At 47.7% G+C, this 24,013-nt stretch overlaps 1 protein-coding gene and 1 long non-coding RNA gene across 2 annotated transcripts; one reads left to right on the top strand and one right to left on the bottom strand.

The window, feature by feature from the left end:
- Positions 1–227: 227 nt before the first annotated feature.
- On the top strand, positions 228–5,015 carry LOC142910658 (uncharacterized). The gene is made up of 2 exons (XM_076060018.1): positions 228–289; positions 2,847–5,015. The coding sequence occupies exon 2, from the start codon at positions 2,857–2,859 to the stop codon at positions 3,766–3,768; it is 912 nt and encodes a 303-aa protein (XP_075916133.1). The 5' UTR covers positions 228–289; positions 2,847–2,856; the 3' UTR covers positions 3,769–5,015.
- Positions 5,016–19,423: 14,408 nt separating this feature from the next.
- LOC142910737 (uncharacterized) lies at positions 19,424–23,759 on the bottom strand. Its single transcript, XR_012933076.1, has 3 exons — positions 23,520–23,759; positions 22,909–23,068; positions 19,424–21,665 (listed from the first exon to the last, which is right to left on the bottom strand). It is a non-coding gene; the product is annotated as an uncharacterized LOC142910737 (long non-coding RNA).
- Positions 23,760–24,013: the final 254 nt, after the last annotated feature.

Genomic DNA, 24,013 nt, shown 5'->3' with positions numbered 1-24,013 from the left:
TTACATAACCAATAAAAATTTGTGTTTTTTTTATTCAGACCGCGCCAATGCCAACGCGAGTGTTTATTGTTGATGGTGAGTTTTGTAAATCCGTCGTACGGTAAAAAGAATAAAGTTTTCCCCGAAAAAAAATAAAAATCTCTCCGCCTTGGAGCCAATCAAGTTTCAGTTTCTCCCCTCCCACGTGACGCGGAGTTTTCTGGCTCCTCCCCCTCCTTGCTCGCCGCCATTTTGAGAGTCGTGAGGGAGGTGAAGCCTGCGGCCTTGACAACGACGAAGATTCACCAGGGTCAGTGACAACCTCACACTTACACACACTGTGACAACCTCACACTCACACACACTGTGACAACCTCACACTCACACACACTGTGACAACCTCACACTCACACACACTGTGACAACCTCACACACACACTGTGACAACCTCACACTCACACACTGTGACAACCTCACACTCACACACACTGTGACAACCTCACACTCACACACACACTGTGACAACCTCACACACACACTGACAACCTCACACTCACACACTGTGACAACCTCACACTCACACACACTGTGACAACCTCACACACACTGACAACCTCACACTCACACACACTGTGACAACCTCACACTCACACACTCACATACTGACAACCTCACACTCACACACACTGTGACAACCTCACACACACACACTGACAACCTCACACTCACACACACTGACAACCTCACACTCACACACACTGACAACCTCACACTCACACACTGACAACCTCACACTCACACACTGACAACCTCACACTCACACACACTGACAACCTCACACTCACACACTGACAACCTCACACTCACACACACTGACAACCTCACACTCACACACACTGACAACCTCACACATTGACAACCTCACACTCACACACACTGACAACCTCACACTCACACATTGACAACCTCACACACACACACACTGTGACAACCTCACACTCACACACACTGACAACCTCACACACACTGACAACCTCACACTCACACACACTGACAACCTCACACACACACACTGACAATCTCACACTCACACACTGACAACCTCACACTCACACACACTGTGACAACCTCACACTCACACACACACTGTGACAACCTCACACTCACACACACACTGTGACAACCTCACACTCACACACACACTGTGACAACCTCACACTCACACACACACTGTGACAACCTCACACTCACACACACTGTGACAACCTCACACACACACACTGACAACCTCACACTCACACTGACAACCTCACACTCACACACACTGTGACAACCTCACACACACACACTGACAACCTCACACTCACACACTGACAACATCACACTCACACACACACACTGACAACCTCACACTCACACACACACTGACAACCTCACACTCACACACACACTGTGACAACCTCACACTCACACACACACTGTGACAACCTCACACTCACACACACACTGTGACAACCTCACACTCACACACACTGTGACAACCTCACACACACACACTGACAACCTCACACTCACACACACACTGACAACCTCACACTCACACACACACTGACAACCTCACACTCACACACACTGTGACAACCTCACACTCACACACACACTGACAACCTCACACTCACACACACACTGACAACCTCACACTCACACACACTGACAACCTCACACACACACACTGACAACCTCACACACACACACTGACAACCTCACACTCACACACACACTGACAACCTCACACACACACACACTGACAACCTCACACACACACACTGACAACCTCACACACACTGACAACCTCACACACACACACACTGACAACCTCACACTCACACACTGACAACCTCACACTCACACACACTCACTGACAACCTCACACTCACACACACTGACAACCTCACACACACACAGGCTGACAACCTCACACTCACACAGACTGACAATCTTACACACACACTGACAATCTCACACTCACACATTCTGACAATCTCACACACACACAGGCTGACAATCTCACACTCACACACACACTGGCAATCTCACACTCACACACAGACTGACAATCTCACACACAGACTGACAATCTCACACACACACACTGACAATCTCACACTCACACAGGCTGACAATCTCACACACACACTGACAATCTCACACTCACACAGGCTGACAATTTCACACACACACTGACAATCTCACACTCACACAGGCTGACAATCTCACACACACACACTGACAATCTCACACTCACACACACACTGACAACCTCACACTCACACACTGACAATCTCACACTCACACACACTGACAATCTCTCACTCAAACACAGACTTACAATCTCACACTCACACCCTGCCCCAACACAATTAAGGCTGCACACGAGCAGGGCCGGATTAAGATTGTGTATGGCCCTGTGCTACACTTCACGTGGCCTTCACGTGGCCTTCACGTGGCCTCAAGGTGCACATGGCCTGGCACAAGCGTCGTGGTGACGTCACCACCACGTAGTGGCGAATGGCATTTGTTGTTGTTGTTACTACAGGTACTTTGAGGCCCCCAGTAATATTCCCAAAAGGAAAACAAAGTTAAAGAACAATACAATTTATTTTTACAAGGCTAACGAGAAAATAAATTCAGCATTCACAACTGAAAAAAACTTTTTCTCTTAATCTCTGGAGGCCCTCCAGCTGGCGGAGGCCTCTGGGCTGCAGTTCCTAAAGCCCCCACGCCTCAATCCGGCCCTGCACACGGTCGATGCTTGTCTCTGTAGTGTGCGTGTGATTTTGTGTGTAACGTGTAAGGTTTATCTGCAGAGTCGATCGCATGGAGAAGTCCTCGACAGAGCCCGGTGCTAAAAGGCACCAATGCGACCGGTGTACCTACAGCACGGATCACGCTGAACACATGAAGCATCATCAGAGAACACACACGGGCGAAAAGCCATTCCGGTGCACCGTGTGTGAGAAGGCATTTGCTTGTTTAACAAATCTAAAAATTCACCAGAGAACACACACGGGCGAAAAGCCATTCAGGTGCACCGTGTGTGAGAAGGCATTTGCTTGTTTAACAAATCTAAAAATTCACCAGAGAACACACACGGGCGAAAAGCCATTCAAGTGCACCGTGTGTGAGAAGGCATTTGTGCATTCATCATATATTCGAATTCACCAGAGAATGCACACGGGTGAGAAGCCCTACAAGTGCACTCTGTGCATGAAGGCATTTACTCGTTTAGAAATTCTTCAACATCATCAGAGTACACATACAGGCGAGAAGCTGTACAAGTGCACCGTGTGTGAGAAGGCATTTCCCTATTCAAACTCTCTTCGGATTCACCAGAGAACACACACGGGCGAGAAGCCCTACAAGTGCAGTGTGTGTGGGAAAGCATTTTCCTATTCAAACTATCTTCGGATTCACCAGAGAACACACACAGGCGACAAGCCCTACAAGTGCACCGTGTGTGGGAAAGGGTTTATCGCGTCAGGACAACGAACGATGCATGAAAAGATCCACGAGAGGGTGAAATCTACTTGTGAAGGCCAAAGTGCCGCTGCCATGAGTCCATCTCTCATAAAACAAGAACCGGAAGAAAATGACAACTTTGCTACGTGGCCAGGAGTGATGGTGGAGTGTGAAGAAGAGATAACGGTGAAGCGTGAAGGTCAGGGTTCGACTCGAGGTGGTGACCTCCTGGTGGATGGAGTCAGCGTCAAGCGGGAAGAGGAGAACTGAGACTGTCGCTTGTGATTGCCCGGTCGCTTCTGAACACATTCTCCTGCGGAGGGAGCTAGTAGGAACGTTGGGTTGCCCCGTCAATGGCCAGGGTCAACGGCGGCGCCACCACGTGGTGTATTCCGCAAATATGCCCGACTGTGAGGGCTGGCACAAGCCGGCGTGAGTAGGTTAAACGTTGAGTTTTATAAGGGCACCACGGGGTGACCAGCCCCTCACCACCCAGCCCCACCCAGCCCCTCCCCTCTCCACCCAGCCCCACCCCTCTCATTTTTGGATGCACGACGGACAGACAGACACAATAATCCCCTGTGGGCTGGTGGTGTAACCAGGAAGTTCCTACCAGTAAAAGGCGTCGTGTAGCTCAGTCGGCATTACTGGGAAAAATAACCATTTGTCTAATCTTGATTTGAAGCTTTAGTGATTTCTTTGTCTATTAAACTGGAAAAGGACTTTGGCCACATTTGTGCTACGTTTTTTTTGTTTGGGGGGGGGATGTTATAGATTGCGTAAATATATACCCGGTGCGGGTTGTAAACATCGCCCCCTAGGGAGACAAAGGTGGTCAGCCGTGGTGCTGGCTACCCACCCCCTTCAGTGCCATTCGGGGCTTCAGATGTGTTGCTCGCTAGTGTATAATGTAACATAGACTCACAAAGAGACCCAGAGACTCATCACACAGATACCCATAGACTAATCACACATACCCATAGACTATTTAGAGACCCATAGACTCACACAGAGCCATAGACTCATCATACAGAGACCCATATACTCACACAGAGACCCATAGACTCATCACACAGATACCCATAGACTAATCACACATACCCATAGACTCATCACACAGAGACCCATAGACTCATCACACAGAGACCCATAGACTCATCACACAGAGACCCATTGACTCATCATACAGAGACCCATAGACTCACCACGCAGAGACCCATAGACTCATCACACAGAGATCCATAGACTCATCACACAGAGACCCATAGACTCATCACACAGATACCCAGACTCACCACAGAGACAGTCGACTGATCACACAGAGACCCATTGTAATAAAATAATTGCATTGTGAAAATTCTAAATTTTTCTGAAATGTTAATTGTGTAATGTAATGAACGATGTGTTAAAGTGTCATTACAAACGTGTGTGTTGTGTGTATCATTGTGATTGATATTCTTGTTTAATATGTATGTATATTATTATTTGCGGTTATGCATAAAGTTTATCACGACTTATTATCTTTCAGTTTACCTTGTGTTATGAGGTGTGGTTCAGAGGATGAGGATGGGAGAAAATCTGGGTCACGTGACCTTGATGGTTGAGGACCAGAAGTTTCATCCTCTTCCTCGTCTAGTGAGAATGATTCTGGTGCATCAGGAATCGGCAGTCCTTCTCCGTGGGGTCCTGGGCGTGTAGCTGATGGAATGTTTGGATAATGCCCAGTCCACTTTTAATTCTTTGACAAACCTTTCCTAACTGGAGGCGCCATGCAGAAGTAACAATTGCCGATATGATCTGTTGGCTCTCTCCAAATCATTGGCACTGCAAAAGGCATAGATTTCCTGTTCAACCACTGGTGAAGATTCGTTGCACAAGTGTTGCAGTATAGAAGACAGTATATAAGGCTAGCGGTCACGAGTGGTAATAACAGGCTAGGTAGCAGAGAGGGAGCGATATTGGATCTTCAGGAAGGTTCAAGAACCTTCGAGAGAGTTCGAGAAGTAGGGGCGTGGCCAGGGGTGGGTGGATGGCCACGCTGGGGGTAAAAAGGGGGCGAGGAGCGAGGTTCTGGGCTGCCGTGGGAGTCAGGGGTCGTTGCTGTGTCGCAAGTCGTCGCTGTCAAGAGAACCCTCACCAGTCAGTGTGTCTGCGAGTCATTACACGTGGATTGTGTGTGTTGGGTAGAGGGGGCTAAATAGGAGCAGCCTGAACTTCTGTTGACCCCAATCCCTCGTGAAAACCTTCGTCTTAAAGCATCATTAAACATGTTCACTATACGCAGTATTAGGGAGTATTTAGCTGCTATAGATTTCCACATTTCATATAAGCCCCTTCGTTCAGCTATCATTTGTGATAACCGGGTAGTTTCTGGCTTTACCTAGTAAAATATATAGTTTAATCAGCAGTAGCCTACTTTAGGAGCTTAATATAATACATTAATTACCTGCTATAATCACCCAGAAATGTCTGTCCGTCCCGTGCGTGACGTCACTACACAGGAGGCCTACCCCCCGCGTGACGTCACTCCACATGAACCCCTCTCCCTTCATTAATATTCACGCACGCATGGAAATTTACACTGACGCACAAGAAGGTCGCGCACTCCACATGCCGCACCCCTTTCCCTTCATGAATATTCATGAGCGGGTGACGTCACTCTACATGCCGCACCCCTCCACAACCATGAGCCGGAGACGTCACTCCACATGGGGCAACCCCCACCCCCCCACGATTAATAATCACGAGCTGAACAATTTTTCTATTAAATATTTAAGACTTACTGCAATATACACCCGTCCTTGGACGGGCAAAAAAGCTCGTCTCACATATTAAACTAAAACAATTTAATAAATCAAAATAGCAACCAGTAACGCCTAAAACAACTGTCTTATTAAGGTTACGAGCGCGAGGGGTGACGTCACGCGGGGGGGGGGGTGGGGTCCGTGACGTCACACGGTCGCCCGCAACCACTCTCCCGTATCGTGACGTCACGAACGCCTGCAACCAACCCCGCACCGTGACGTCACGAGCGCAGCTGCAGGGTGACGTCACCGAGCGTGTGGCTGGCTGAGGTAAAAACAATACAAAACTATATATTTTTCTATAAATCATATTAAACATTTCGGGGTTTATATCAAGTAGAGGACGTGGGGCGGCTGTTATTTTACGTTGCCGAGTAGTTTATTTATAAATACAATTTTACACGTCTTTTTTTTTAAGACTTCGGAGTTGCTACGTCTGAGGGGGGTTTTTTGTTCTTAATTTTTTTCTCACCCCTTGAAGGTCACGAAACAAGCGATAAAAAGTGCGGGAATCCGAGTGTTTATAAATAACAAAAACAATATTACACGCTGGGGGGGGGGGGGGGCGGGTTAAAAGTCGCCTCATAGAAAAAAAGAGCGGGAAACTGTAAAAAGTTGTGAGGTGATGGATTTATTTCATTTATTTTATTTTTTATTTGGTATCACGCTGTGAGCCACGACCCAGCGTCGCTTTCGTGAGGGTGAAACTTTCATCAGCCTCATGGGGTCCACAACATTTTACTTTGCTTGGAAATACGACGTTTTACACCACCCCCTCCCATCCCCAGCGATTCGATTGCTGTGCAGTGTTTGGAATGTGCTAGGAGATGTTAACTACCTCGCCTGTCATCATCACGGTGACTAGGAGATGTTAACTACCTCGCCTGTTGTCATCACGGTGACTAGGAGATGTTAACTACCTCGCCTGTTATCATCATGGTGACTAGGAGATGTTAACTACCTCGCCTGTTATCATCACGGTGACTAGGAGATGTTAACTACCTCGCCTGTTATCATCACGGTGACTAGGAGATGTTAACTACCTCGCCTGTCATCATCACGGTGACTAGGAGATGTTAACTACCTCACCTGTTATCATCACGGTGACTAGGAGATGTTAACTACCTCGCCTGTCATCATCACGGTGACTAGGAGATGTTAACTACCTCGCCTGTTATCATCACGGTGACTAGGAGATGTTAACTACCTCGCCTGTTATCATCACGGTGATTAGGAGATGTTAACTACCTCGCCTGTTATCATCACGGTGACTAGGAGGTGTTAACTACCTCGCCTGTTATCATCACGGTGACTAGGAGATGTTAACTACCTCGCCTGTTATCATCACGGTGACTAGGAGACGTTAACTACCTCGCCTGTTGTCATCACGGTGACTAGGAGATGTTAACTACCTCGCCTGTCGTCATCACGGTGACTAGGAGATGTTAACCACCTCGCCAGTCGTCATCACGGTGACTAGGAGATGTTAACTACCTCGCCTGTTATCATCACGGTGACTAGGAGATGTTAACTACCTCGCCTGTCGTCATCACGGTGACTAGGAGATGTTAACTACCTCGCCTGTTATCATCACGGTGACTAGGAGATGTTAACTTCCTCGCCTGTCGTCATCACGGTGACTATTAGATGTTAACTACCTCGCCTGTTGTCATCACGGTGACTAGGAGATGTTAACTACCTCGCCTGTTATCATCACGGTGACTAGGAGGTGTTAACTACCTCGCCTGTCATCATCGGCGACCGGGCAACGTTGGGCGGCGTCGGCGACAGCGTCGGTGGCGTCGTCGGCACTGGCGGCACCGGTCGCGGCGGCGTCGTCGTCGTCGCCCCACGGCCGCTGCCGTCCGGTGACCGGCAGGGCGGTGTTGTGGCCGCTGGCGGCACCAGGAAGGGCGAGGGGTTGGTGGTGGTGATGGAGGAGAAGGGCGAGGAGGTGGAAGAGAAGAGTGAGGAGGTGGTGATGGAGGAGAAGAGTGAGGAGGTGGATGAGAAGGGTGAGGAGGTGGAGGAGAAGAGTGAGGAGGTGGTGGCCTCCTCCTCCCACACCGTCATCAAGCGTCAGCGGAGCTACACGGGGAGGGGCAGCCATGTTTCCTTCCCACACTTGGAGCTGCAGAGAAAAAGGTACATACATACACACATACATACACACATACATATATACATAACAACAACCGCCATTCGCCACTAAGTGGCGGTGACGTCACCACGACGCTTGTGCCAGGCTATGTGCACCCTGAGGCCACATGAAGTGTCGAACGCCCGCTGGCAGGAGGTCACGGGGCAGACCGAGGTGCCACGGGTCGACTGACTGAGATGACTGGCTGAGGCACCACCTGTGCCCCCTACTGTGCCAACCTGCTGTGCTTTAGCCACCCGGCGCTCCGCTCGTTGTTATGAGCATCGCTCCTCCGCCCTCCGTTGTTGTTGGAGGGCGACTGCCTCCAACTGCCCAGTAGCATCCTTCACGAACCTCTTCCACAGAGGCCGATCTTGACACCGCTGGTACCAGTCATCGGCAAGTCCACTCAGCTCCACGTCCTCCTGTACTGCATCACTCCATCTCTTCTCTAGCCTGTGCCGCGCCCGCTTAGCCCCCTCAATCCGGCCGAACAAAAGCTGTTTCGGCATGCGTTGGCTGGGCATGCGGGCTACATGGCCCAGCCATCACAGCCTTGCCCGCCGGAGGAGCTCACCGATGGGACCTTGCCCAGATCTTTCAAGGATTTGTGAGCTCCTCACACAATCCAGTCTGGTTAAACCCAGGATGGATCGTAGGCAGGCCAGCCTAAATGTTTCTAACCGGCGAAGATGTTCCATTAGGGGGGTCCACGTTTCGCAAGCGTAGAGAAGGGAGGGAATGACCGTGGCCGAGAAGACCTGAAGCTTAGTGCGGAGCGACAGACCATGTAGCTTCCACACAGCGTTACGCAACCGATGAAAAGATATTGCCGTTCGACTGATTCGGAGTGAGACCTCTGCTGTTAAACCAGAACCGGTCATGAGCACACTGCCAAAGTATGGGAAACTCTCCACTCTCTCCACAACTGCCCTATCCCTAATTGGGAGTTATGGGGGTGGAGTGTCCGATGGTACAAAATACCCAGGCAGATGCTTAGTTTTTGGTGGGGCTGATGGTAAGGCCCCACCTCTTAGTGGCATACTCCAGGTTCAGCAGCAGCGCCTCCAACTCCTCCTCTGAGTGAGGAGCAATTACCAGATCATCGACATACATAACGTGGTTGAGCAATAGGGAGCAATCCCTTGACCGCACCCGGGCATCAATCAGCCTCCTATTGTATCTGTACCAAGTGGAAATTCCTCCGGTACAGCTATTGAAGGGCTTCAAGAACTACGTGGTCAAAATAGATGTTAAATAATGTGGGAGCCAGAGGACATCCCTGTCGCACCCCAAGGTGGACAGGGAATGGCTCTGACTCCGGGCCACGTAATTTTACCCGGGCCTGCCCACCATCATGAAGGTCCTTAATGATTGTGAGCAGAGGGTCAGGGACTCCAAAAGCACGAAGAACAATCCAGAGCCCAGGCCTTCTGATGGCATCATAGGCCTTGACGAGGTCAATAAAGCAGAGATGTAAGTCTTGTAGGATTTCCTTATACCTCTGCTCTAGCAGACGGACAAAATATGGCATCTGTGCAGGACCGCCTTCTGCTGAAACTGCATTGGGGTTCCGCAAGCCTCTCCTCAGCGTGCCTAGCAAGTTGATGTTGAATAATCCTTGCCAGGACCTTTCCCGGCACACTGGGGAGTTAGATGCCTCTGTAGTTGTTACAGTCTGTGCAGTCCCCCTTCTTAAAGAGGGGGACCACCAGGGCATCCTTCCAATCCTGCGGAACCCGTCCAGTGGTCCAGACTGTTGTTATGATGTCATATAGGGCAGTCTGTGCACAAACGCCACCCTCCCTCAGCATTTCGCTTGGAAGATCATCTCTGCCTGCTGCCTTTCCTGGTCTCAGACTCTGGATCGCCTTCAGTACTTCCTCAACAAATGTCACTTCAGCCAGCCACTCCCAGGGGGTGACTTCCTCCAATATTTGAGGCACCGCATACTCAGCAGGGTCATCCCCATTTTGTGCCACGTTGTTTTCCTGGCTGAGGGATTTCCCCTCCCCCAGGACGTCACAGAAATGCTCAGCAAATCTGCAAATCTGTTCCTGGGGGTCAGAGATTGGATCACCGTTCTTTCCCCTAATGATGGAATTAAAGAGCAATTTGTGATCGCGGGCCACTTAGGCAGACTCCATTTCCTCAGCAATGCGCGACCACCACCCATCATTGCCTCAAGGCTCTCCGAACCTCCGAGTGAAGGCTGCGGTAAGCCTCCTCATTCTCCGACGTGGGATGCTGTAGCCGATGAGAGTGGGCCTGTCGCTTTTTCTCAGCCAGCCTGAACACCTCCTCTGTCAGCCAGGGTCTCTGGGGAGGTCTAAACCGCGTACCCAAAGCAGCCATTGCAGCTGCATGACCCACAGTCCTAAACCTCGCCCATTTACCCTCGACATCAGGAGGAGTGGGGGTCGATGCCAACCCCAGCTGCAAGTGATGATGAAATTCTCGCTTGCAACTTTCATCAGCTCGCTGAGACCAGGCGTCACCCTGTCATTACACACACATACACATATACATACACACATACACACATAAACATACATATGTCTCTGTGTGGTGATGTCTATGGGTCTCTGTGTGGTGAGTGTCACTGTGGGTGAGTGTTGTCAATGTGGTTACCCACAGCCCCGTCTTCGGCCGAGGAATGTGGTTGAAGAAACAAAGACGCACTTGGGGGCTACTGTCCGGCTCTAAGGTCTGTATGTGTGTGTACGTGTGTGTGTACGTGTGTGTGTACGTGTGTGTGTACGTGTGTGTGTGTACGTGTGTGTGTGTACGTGTGTGTACGTGTGTAGGGAGCAGTAGTGTAGCGTTTAGTGCCACACTGCACTATGAACCCGGCGAACTGGATTCGATTATCTGAACCGGTCCTGGGCCTCGCCTAGGTATACTCAGCCTCAAATGAGTACCTGGTGCAGTGTAGTAAACATCGCCACTCGGGATACAAAGGCGGTCGGGCGTGGTGCTGGCCACCCACCCCCTCGTGTACCGTTCCGGCCTTCATAGGTGCTCGCTAACAGCACTTGCCCCTACATTCTATTAAGGCTATAATAGGGAATCTTTGTATGACCATGTGTGTGTGTACGTGTGTGTACGTGTGTGTACGTGTGTACGTGTGTGTACGTTTGTATGTGTGTGTGTACGTGTGTGTGTGTGCAGATATTGTCTCTGGAATCGTACGTCTGGAAAACGGTCTACGAAGACAACGAAACCGATGACGACTTTCCAAGCACACAGACTCAGTGACACACAAACGCAGAGACACAGACACACACAGAGACACAGACACACACAGAGACACATAGACACACACACAGAGACACACACAGACACATAGACACACACACACAGACACAGACACACACACACAGAGACACATAGACACACACAGAGACTGATAGACACAAACGCAGAGACACAGACACACACAGAGAAACATAGACACACATGCAGACACATAGATACACACACAGACACATAGACACACACACGCAGACCCATAGATACACACACAGACACTCATGGACACACAGACACATAGACACACACAGAGACACATAGACACACACAGAGACACATAGACACACACACAGAGACACACACAGACACATAGACACACACACAGAGACACACACACAGAGACACATAGACACACACACAGACACATAGACACAAACGCAGAGACACAGACACACACAGAGAAACATAGACACACACGCAGACACATAGATACACACACAGACACATAGACACAGACACGCAGACACATAGACACACACACGCAGACACATAGATACACACACAGACACATAGACACATGGACACACACGCAGACACATAGATACAGACACATAGACACATGAACACACACGTAGAGACACATAGACACACACACAGAGACACATAGACACACATAGACACACGCATAGACACACAGAGACGCATAGACACACACACAGAGACACATAGACACACAGACACATAGACACACAGACAAATAGACACACACGCAGAGACACATAGACACGAAAAGACACAGACACACACGCAAAGACACATAGACACACACAAAGACATGGACACACACAGAGACATAGACACACACGCAGACACACACACATAGACACACACACATAGACACACACACAGACACATAGACACACAGACACACAGACACACACAGACAGACACATAGACAGACACATGGACACACACGTAGAGACACATCGACACGCAGACACACATAGACACACACACAGACACATAGACACACAGACACATAGACACACACACGCAGAGCCACATAGACACACAGACACAGACAGACACATAGACACACACAGATACATACACACACATAGAAACACACACACACATAGACACACACACAGACACACACAGACATACAGACACAGTCACACACACAGAGACACAGACACACACACAGACAGAGGCGTGTGTCTGTGTGTGTGTCTGCCAGGATGAGTAAAATAAATGTGTCTCGATAAAAAGATGACCGATAAAAGTGTTTTGAAGTTATATCCGTTGACTTGTGAACCGAATAAATCCTGTGTTCTTCACACACTGAGTCTTGTCATCGTTTTTCTTTTCTTACCTATAAAAGGCATTTTTTTCTGTGTGTCTGTCCGTCTGTCTCTGTGTGGACGCACACTTGCTCGCGAACCGTGGAGTTTACTTTTAAAAAAAGTAGCCGGGTACCACGCCGTAAGCCCCGTGGTGAGCCAGCGGCATTCCGTTTTCCCATCCGTAAACTTTAAAAGTTGTTAAATTAACAATTTAGTGCTATTTCGCATTTAAGTATTTCCTTGCGCCGCTAAAGCTGCCCGGGGGTTGCCCCTAGCAATGCTCGCGCGTCATCGGTGGAGGGTGGGGGGGGGATTTCTCATTTGCGTTCAAAATGGTTTTACTTAACTTGATTCCTCTGTTTGTCGTGGCCAAATCTTGTGATGAAAATTTCATCCACTTCCCGCCGTCCAATCAATTCCACATTTTGCACACGGTACTCAGATGCGGTGACAATGCATGCCTGTATCAAAATCGGCATCAATCAATTCATTCGCTACTTTAAAGAAATTTACATTTTGCATGGACGCCTTTTTATATATATTTGTGTACGTGAAAAACGCTGCGGTCCCTAAACTGTGAAATCGGCTCGCACAAAAAGCCGGCGCCACGTGTCTCAGGGGCCATTGACGTACTTGTCGACCATGAGTTAAACGAAGTTGTTAATAAAACCGTTGTTGTTTTTTTAGAAAACTTTTTGTAAAGGAGTTTACTTCCAAGGAGCATTCATCAGCAACAATGAGGCCATTTGCAGAATTCTTGGCTTCCCCATCCATGACCGTTCCCCGCACAGTCGTCCATTTGGCACTTCGCCTCCAAGAGTGAAGCCGGTGGTAGCCGTAGGAGGTGCTGCTCTTCCCAGTCGGTGGGGTTGGCTAGTGCCCCCATCAGACTCGAGGGAGAGAGACCGGAGCTAGCCGGGCTGGACCAGGACTTAGTGTAGGACCCCTAACCCCTGGGAAGTTGTCACACCCTTTGTGCTAATGTAATACACTTAATAAACCTTTGGCGAAAGCCCTTACCTTCAAGCCGTCTCCGAGTCATCGTCGGGAACTTCTCAACACATGGACTGCTAAAAAAATAAATGGAAGCTACGTGCTGCTGACGGTGAATCTGATGCCTTGGGACGAGTCTACACGGTTCATCCCAACAATCGGCAGTGCTGCTTCCCTCCCAATGCTTCTCCATGCTGCCAAAGGGCACACATCTTTCCAAGACCTCTAAACAGTGGAAGGAGTTGTCTGTGAAACATACAGGGAAGCTTTCAGTCTTCGTGCAATTCTTGCGCGTGATCATCGTCTTCAGGAAGCTATGACAGAAGCTTCTGTTGGTCAGTCCCCTTTCCAACTGACTTTGCTCTTCTGCATAAATCTTCAAGTTTGCAGCCCATCTAACCCCATGGGACTCTGGCAAAAATACAAAGAGGGCCTGAGTGGGGACATCCTCCACGGAGCTCACGCCTGGCCACCTTTGTCTCCCCTAGTGGCGATGTTTACACACCGCACTTGGCACTCATTTGAGGCTGAGTCGACCAAGGGGAGGCCCAGAGCCGGTTCGAACTCGGGGACGCTGGATTCTTAGCGCAGCCAGTTAACCGCTGCACCACACGGCTCCCCATCCTGACGGCTCACACACGCACACATACACACACCCATCCACCACCACAGTTAAGACTCTCCACATCCTACCCACCCGGCTAAAAATATCAGTCTCCACAGTCCAATGGCTGCTGGAGCAATCGTCCAATAGACACCTCAGAGCCATCGGTGCGGCGGCGGCGGAGAATGAGGTCCGCTACGTTGTCCTGGTTTGCTCCGTGTAATGGACCCGTCAGAAATCATCCCGAGCCGTCAACAGGCCCAGCCTCTGGTGGTAGTTACACGCAGCCCCACCGCACGCACATTTCTCCACCGCAATGTACAACAGAGAGAAGCTGTCGTGACAGAACGGTGCTCTCACAGCTCACTCAGCCGTCACGTAATTCGCCATTTAGCCAGGCAGAGGCTAACGTACACCATCAAAAACAGTTTCTTCCCATCCGCTGCGGGCCTCTTAAACAAGGCCAAGGGCTAACACTGACTTTATCATTTTATCTACAAAATGACACCTTGCCAATATTAACCATGTTACCCTATTTGTATTTTTTTATTTTTAGATTGTATCTTATAGCTATTTTATATTTATTCAATTTTATATACTTTAGCCCCTTGGTGTTAGTTACACTTTGAACCCTTAGTATAGTAAGACTTGTTTACCACTTATTTAAGATTTTAGATTCCTACATGTTGAATGTATGCACCATCCTGCCAAAGTAAATTCCGTGTCTGTGTGAACTTTCATGGCGAATAAAACCCTTTCTGATTCTGATTTTCTGCTTTCACCTATTAAGAAATCATGAACAGGTGGCCAGGTTACAGGGCAAGAGATTGTTTTTGATAAGGTTATTACACCAGTGTCCAGAAATATTAATAATATAAATAATAAAAACTGAATTGGATGAATTGTCAATATCCCAAATTAAATTAAATATTGTACACGAAGGCTGCCCACTTTCTTTCAGGAGTGAAATGTTCCAAATAATGTATTTATATGATGACTTAAGTCTATCCACATTAAATAATTTAATCAAGGGTTAAGTTATTCGTTTTTTTTATTAACACCATCCGAGGCTAAGAATGTCTTGCCCGTGAACAGGTTACGGTGTTCCTATTGAACCGATTAAGAAGAATCTGACAATATTATTGTTGCGGATTTCCTCGTGCTTGCAAGGGAAAAACCAAACATTCGTGCGGGAGTGCCGGCTTCGTTACGATGTCGCTCCTCGCTCGTTGAGAGTCAGTGACTCACTCCCCCACGTGGCCAGAAATAAAGTTACTCTTTGGTTCTATTCGGTAAAGTCACGTAGGTAAAAAATAGAACAACAAAAATCACGACGTTTCGGCCACAACACAAGCGGCCTTCATCAGGTGAAGGGACCAGGCTGTCTCGAAGACTGCGCTGGAGTGAAAGTCTTCGAGACAGTCCGGTCCCTTCACCTGATGAAGGCTGCTTGTGTTTGTGGCCGAAACGTCGTGATTTTTGTTTGATTTTTTAGCTACGTGACTTTACCGAATAGAACCAAAGAGTATGGATCCTTGCAGTCACGAAAGCTTCAAATCTAGAACAGAAATAAAGTTGTAAAATAAACGGATTACTTTGAGAGACAACAAAGTCCGCTGACCCCTTCTCTCGGGCTTGACCCCCCCCCCCCCCCCACATTCTAGACGGGTCGTCGCATCGCCAGACAGCGCGATGGGAACGGCTTGTGGAGGCCTCTACCCCGCAGCGGATAGATCATGGCTCACAATGAGCAACAGCTGCACGTGTTCCCATGCAGCACGTGACATTCTTCGTGGTTCTAAACTTCTGTGAGTAGTAACCATACTAATAAGAAGACTTGCACACGATAAATTGTGTGTGTCCTACACATATTTAAAAGGCATACAGCACAGAGCAGTATGGGTATTGCATTGCAGCATGTGGCCAGCAGCACTTGGTGCTGCTGTCTGGCTCACGAAGATGTTCGAGGAACAGAACTCACTGCCACGTAGAGATATATTTTTAGATGAATCCCGTGCCATTGATTACGAGGGCGGTTAGAAGGAGGGCATTGAGGACTCCTTTAAACAACGGGGTTCTGGCGTGTTATTATGATCATTAAACCTCCTTTGCCAGTACCAAAATGTAATAATAGGGGTTTTTCCTCTTTTTTCTGGCAACAAAACTGAAACCTTTTTACAAGGATTCATGTTACTGCATTAACCACAATACCTGCAGTCAAAATGCAAACAAAAAACAAATACTATGATAATATATATGATGCATTGTCCTTGAAACTGATTGAGCCTCGACCCAATTGGTGCTCGACCACATGACGCCAAAAGGCACCAATTGGGTCGAGGCTCAAAAGAAAGCCGTCCCTTGGTGTGGACCAATCAATTTCAAGGACAATGCCACATATATATTATCATAGTATGTTTTTATTTTTGCATTTTGACTGCAGGTATTGTGGTTAATGCAGACATGAATCCTTGTAAAAAGGCTTCAGTTTTGTTGCCAGAAAAAAGGGGAAAAACCCTATTATTATGTCATTATGACTCATGGAGTCTATTTCATGACCAAGTAATGTTCATCAAGGGGTGTTTGCACCTGCGAGAACGCTTGCTGTTTATCCCACTATTGGAATTACCTGAACACGTGTTCATCCCTTTGCAGTCACTAATGACGTTACGTCACGTGCAGTGACGTCAGAGAGTGACGTCATGCACGGCGGGCGGGACGGTGACGTCATGTCCCCCTGGGTTGGGACCCGTGACATAAGCGAGGTCGTCGCGAGGAGCCAGGGACGTGTGAAGTTGGAAGTTGGGACCCAGGGTAGGGGGAAATTGGCACCAGGCTAGGGTAGCCTGTGGGTGTGCTAGGGACCTCCCCAGTACCCTACCCCTGGGGTGTGGAGTGTGAGAGGAGATGGTGACACGTGCCTGCAGTGGGAACAGCCCAGCCGCCGCCGTCGCCGCCGCCGAGGGAAGGCTCGGGCCCCACCTCGTCGCCGGGCGGTGATGGCGAAGTCTCACCGAGTCTCAAAACCATTTTTTAGGTCGGTCCTGCAATTGGATGTTTGACCAATAGCACTAAAGAGTGTTTGACACTTAATAATAAAGCCGATCAGCTGAACTGTACTCAGAGAAAACCCGCGCACGTGATGGGATAACAACTGAGGTTCCGCACTGATAGTTTCAATTCACAAACACATCAATTCAATAAATATGCAGATTGAGTCTATTCCCGTACTTAAATTTCATGGTGACTTCACAACCTGCAGCCCCATGCGGCCCCAAACTTGATATCCTCTGGTTTGACCCTCTTTAGTTTCTGAGCTCCAACTAGGTTGGGCACAAATGACCACATTCATGGTGACTTGGCATAGCTGAAGGCCATGACTTTGTCTTGTTGGACAATCATGTTGAGTTGCAACAAACCAATGTAATCTTTATATCATGTCGAGTAAAGACTAACAGGGATGAACTCAACTAAGTCAAGCTGTGGGGGGATCATGTTGGTTTGGGCTCGTGTGATCAGGTTATTTCCACAATGAGAAGTCCAGACAGGGATTTGAAATCACAATTCTTTCAAGAGCACATAGAGGCACTTTGCCACAGCTCTACCCAGCCAAAAGTTTCATGGAAACGATCAAATTATTGTCATAAAATATCACACATTTATTTTCAGAAAGAACCATGCACCTTAAACCTTGACTTAAAGCTTGTGCGACTGCAGGAATTCATATTATTTTGATCTTTCGGTAAAGTCACGTAGATAGGTTCAAGAGAAACTAATCAAAAACGTTTCGATGGCAACGCAACGCAATCGTCATCAGGAGGAAGCCAACAAAAAGAGGACCGCTTGTGTTGCGATGGAAACGTCGTAGCTTTTTTTTTCTTTCTAGATTTGAAGTTTCGTGACTGCAAGGATCCATACTCTTTGGTTCTTTCGGTAAAGTCACGTAGGCAAAAATTAAATAATAAATAAATCAATAGAAAACATTAAAATCATTATTTTTCTATTTTTCTTTTCTTTGAACCTATCTACGTTACTTTGCTGAAAAACCCAAAGAATATAAAACACGTACCCCATACTTACGTGCGACTACCAGGCTGTGGTTTGCTCCACAATCCACCTGGATGACCTCCAGATCCTCAATAACGACTTCCACCACCACCACCTCGTCTCCGCTTCCCACTCCCGGCCGTCCAAAAGTGTTGCCACTTTGAAGACGAATTGTTCAGAAAATGTACGTTGTTTTCTTCTTCCCTATACAGTATATTTACATATAACACGGCCAACGTCAACTACACGGAGCTAAGGTTATATTTCTTATAAAGCTTTCATTTTTGTTTGAAGTTATCCATATATACATTTTTTAAAATTCTATTGTCATCATTGCCATCAAGGACTGGGCCTAGAGTTACCCATCTTTGTATTGGTGATGATACCACACTGATGAGTCTGATCAATGACTAAATGGGCCTAGAGTTACCCATCTCTGTATTGGTGATGATACCACACTGATGAGTCTGATCAATGACTAAATGGGCCTAGAGTTACCCATCTCTGTATTGGTGATGATACCACTGATGAGTCTGATCAATGACTACATGGGCCTAGAGTTACCCATCTCTGTATTGGTGATGATACCACACATGATGAGTCTGATCAATGACTACATGGGCCTAGAGTTACCCATCTCTGTATTGGTGCTACCTGACAGTCGGTCAGATTTGCTCAGATTTATTTTGACAGTGACCAAAGGTAAGAGAACCACAATGCACTGCTTATAAAGAAACCGTTCATGTTTATTTGCAAGTAAAACATGATTTTACAACCTGCGCTGTTATGATCGGATTTTTTCGTCAATTACAGGTTTAAATACTCTTTGTTGGTGATATTAAAGGAATTACCAACACTGGATCAGGACCACAAATACGAATATCATGCCATGATCGTTTGAGCAGGAAGACAGTTTTATCAGTAACATAATTTCTTCTAAATTAATAGTCTAAAACAATGAATGATTCCCTTGTCTCACATGCAAGAGATAATTCTGAATCTAAATGCTGTCACCCAGTCACACACAGAATTAATTGTGCCCATTTAAAGTGTACATAATTATCCACAATGAAATTACAGCATTACACCTGTCCGTAGCAGCATCTTTCACATGTCGATGCAGAAAACTTCGAAACTGACTTTGCCATCCCTACAATTACACGTAATTTCATTAATACACGTTCTTTCTGAGAGGTGCATAAGTGATAAGGCCGCAATATATAAAAACAAGTAGCAGACAGTTCTCACTGTTTAATGGAAGTGTCTGGGTGGCTTTGGGCTAACACTATGCCCCAAAACAGAGACATGAGATTGGTACAAATTCCACGCATGGTTATTTTTGTTTCTCAATTATTTTAACGGCTAAACAGGTGGCACATTATGTTCAGTGTATTTGGTAATGTTGTTCAGTGTAGCGCAGTGATAAAAGTGTCCAACCTATAACCAGATAGTCGCCAGTTCAATTCCCACACAAGAGGTAGATTCTACAATTATTCCAGTTTAACACGTAGGCTTTCGCGACCAATTATTCCTCCGGGATTGACGCAGTAAGTGCCGCTTTGTGGAACGGCAACGATCGCTTCACAGACGTGTCCTTAAAAAATACCTTAATTGGCTGAGAAACTCCCGTGAAAATAAGCATCAACCAATGCTCACTTAGGCTTGAAGACATTTTCTTACTATGTCTCTTTGGCCATTTGAATTCATGGCCAAACATAAAATGGCCAGAGTGGAGCTGGGCCTGAACAGCGTGGCTTTTAACTGCAGGCCGACCCACTATTTGTCGGCGTTCGGCTGGCCTCTTGACCAGCGGAAGTCGGTTTGCGATATTCACGGGATTGCGTGCGGCACGACGCCTCATTAATTGAAATTTGCAACCATCGCGAAGATTCTGTGACGCTTTCGTTGCCGGTAATCTACAGCTCACTCCAGCGCTGTCCTCCAGACAGTCTCGTCCCTTCACCTGATGAAGGCCGCTTGTGTTGTGGCCGAAACGTCGTGAGAATTTTATTATTTTATTTTTTACCTACGTGACTTTACCCAATAGAACCAAAGAGTATGAATCTACAGCCTCCTTGAACACCCCCCACCCCCCCACAGCTTGCCGACCAAAGCTCTGACGAGCTGAGCAGCTTTGACCGACAACTCGCTCCGTGTTCTGCATTCCTGAAATCGGTGCCCTGCCGAAAACGCAACAGCAATCACCGCACAGCCTGCTGATCTATCTGTTGTGCGGCTCGATGGCCAGGTTCCTGCTGACACGCGGCTTGCGCGGCCAAATCGTGGTCATCCCAAATGTTGCCAAGTGTCTCTTTGCTGAACGGCAGCAGCAGCGGCGGCGACGACGACTCCATCTCCTGACCCACCTCCACAGGTGGCGTCTGCACCGACTTGGGCACCAGATGCTTGGCCGGCACGAGGCAGCGTGGGGGGGGGCACGGCGTGGGGGGCACGGCGTGGGGGGCACGGCGTGGGGGGCACGGCGTGGGGGGCACGGCGTGGGCACTCAGTGCTTCTGCTCCTCCTGCTGCTGCTGTGGCTGCTGCTGCTGCATCATTTGTTGCTGCTGTTGCTGCTGCTGTGGCTGCTGCTGCTGCTGTGGCTGCTGCTGCTGTTGTTGCTGTTGCTGCTGTTGTTGCTGTGGCTGCTGCTGCTGTTGCTGCTGTTGCTGTTGCTGCTGCTGTTACTGCTGCTGTTGTTGCTGTTGTTGCTGCTGCTGTTGTTGCTGTTGTTGCTACTGTTGCTGCTGCTGCTGTTGCTGCTGTTGCTGCTGTTGCTGCTGCTGTGGCTGCTGCTGTTGCTGCTGCTGCTGTTGCTGTGGCTGCTGTAGTGGCTGTGGCTGCTGCTGCTGCTGCTGCTGTTGAGTTGACTGGTGACGAGGCACACGTGGTATGGCTGAGGCTGAGTGGGAGGGCTGCTCAGAGTGGACAGCAGGATTTTCCTGAAGCTCCATGACCTGCTTCCTGTTGAAGTTGTATTTACTGAAGAGTTCGAACACAGGGGGAGGACGTAGAGTTAGTACAGACACACAGGTCCATGCCTGTGGGTCTCATCATGTTAGGTACAAGCCCATCTTGACACACACAGGTCCATGCCTGTGGGTCTAATCATGTTAGGTTCAAGCCCATCTTGACGCACACAGGTCCATGCCTGTGGGTCTAATCATGTTAGGTTCAAGCCCATCTTGACACACACAGGTCCATGCCTGTGCGTCTAATCATATTAGGCTCAAGCCCATCTTGACACACACAGGTCCATGCCTGTGTGTCTAATCATGTTAGGTTCAAGCCATCTTGTAATCCTTGAACCCAATATCACACCGTGCCCTTGACAGCAATATAAGAATTTGACATCAATAAAAACACATGGGATGTACTGCAGTAATTAACACCACTGCATAGTACTGTCGTTTGTAGTAGTTTGTCCTCAATATAGCATAAGTGGAAACAACCCTGGGGCAAAATCTGAAAAGCATACTTCCCAATCTCTAAAAATTAAGAGTGTACAACTTAATGTTGTTAAGTTTAAATAACGGTCGCTAAGCACAGGCCCAAAATGCTAAGAAGCCAGCAACAGCACCGTAAGAATGTCTTCATCTGCTTATTTAATTCAGCAAGTTGATGAGAAACCTCAACCATAAGGGCCCATCTACCAATGAGTCACAAGGCACCATGGGTAATGCTGGGGCCCCTCACCGAGTCTCAGGGCATCCGTGATGGACTAGGACGTGAAATTCGCACGCACAGGAATCCACATATCAGCTTCATTTAGTCGTCATGGATATTGTTTAAAATATTTGCCATCTGTTGCACAATGGCATACTCGTTGGTTTTTTTAGTAGTCTCTCGTCATGCCAACTTGACAACAGTATTTGTCCTCTGGAGATACTGGCCTCCACCGTGTGAATGTTGAATCGACACGAATACCTTGGTCCCACCGACATTGCTCATTTGATCTGGGAGACACTTTCACCTTCCTGTGACTAACAGTTAATCTTAAAGCAGTGATGGTTTGGGCAGCAGTGATGGTTTGGGCAGCGATGCATAACCTGTATTCAATTTCCCTTGGGTAAATTCGGCTTTAACGGGTAACTGGTATTGGTTTGTAAACAAAAATTGTGGAGAGAAAAGAGCACGTTGCTGCCTCGTGAGCCACAACTCAGCCTTAATAGGTCTCTTAAACGGTCACTTAGGAGAGCTTTGTGTTGTTTGTCGTGCAAATCACCAAATCAGCTGCTCCGCGCATGGCAGGATCATCTCCCAGGCAAGGCCAGTGAAGTGTTGCATGTACAGAGTCCACGCAGAGGGCAGCTTTACTTCTATACGGGCCAATGCTATGCTTGCAGCCGCCACCACGGATGGACGGAAACTCAGGAATACGTGGTCTGCATACACACAAACAAAGACAAAAACCCTCCGTTTAGCCTTAACAGACTGTTGGGGCTAACATTTCACTGTGCAATACAGTATTGTAATAAATACATGCGGTATATAGTTTATACTGCACTACTGTAAATTATCTCTGTTTTTGCTAAATTATCACCATTCTGTAAGACTCCCGGCTAGGCTAAGGACGATATTTCCGAGTTACGGTGTTGGTCGCTGTAACGCAACTCTGTCGTAAGTCGAGGACTACCCTGGAAACGCCTTACACACAATAACAACAACAACGTTTTATTCTTAAACAATGCTTTCTTATTTTAAAGTGAGCGAAAAGGTAAAGAAGAAGAAGTCGAGTGGGCAACGGGAAGTGGACGACGTTTTGATCACAAGCTTTAAAGATTAACAATAATAACAATAATAATAACAACAATAATGAAATAGTTTATAACTCACCGCCGTGAGAGAAGGACGTGGCGCCTGCTTCCCCGGCGAGGCGATTCCACACTTTAGAGACCGCGGCGTTTCATTGACCTAGCCAAAAAAACATTAAATTAAATCATTCGTCCATACAAAAAAATTGTAAATTGCTTTAAAAGAGCCTCTTAATTGATCGATTACTTTATAAATTAATCTTCAACGTGCTACTTATTTTTTTGTGTGTGTGTGAGATGCTGTCCGTAACTCGTTAACACGCGCACGGGGCAGGCGCGCCTAAGACACGCGGCGCCTGCTCGCCGCGCAAGACGATTCCGCAGTTTAGGGACCGCGGCGTTTTTCCCACCCGCACAAATTTTTTTAAAGATGCCGTCCATAAATCTTATTTTTATAAGCTGGAAAGGAGGCAATGAATTGATTAATTGACGCCGATTTTAATACAGGCTATGCATTGTCATAGCCTGTATTAAATGTAGTAGACTACATTTTTATTACAAGAATTTGACCACGAC

The sequence above is a fragment of the Petromyzon marinus genome, unplaced genomic scaffold (genome assembly GCF_048934315.1).
Source record: "Petromyzon marinus isolate PM22_M1 ecotype Great Lakes invasive population unplaced genomic scaffold, UKy_Petmar_22M1.pri1.0 PM_G_Scaffold_15, whole genome shotgun sequence".
In the NCBI taxonomy this organism is placed as follows: domain Eukaryota; kingdom Metazoa; phylum Chordata; class Hyperoartia; order Petromyzontiformes; family Petromyzontidae; genus Petromyzon; species Petromyzon marinus.
This window is presented reverse-complemented; position numbering and strand designations above follow the sequence as displayed.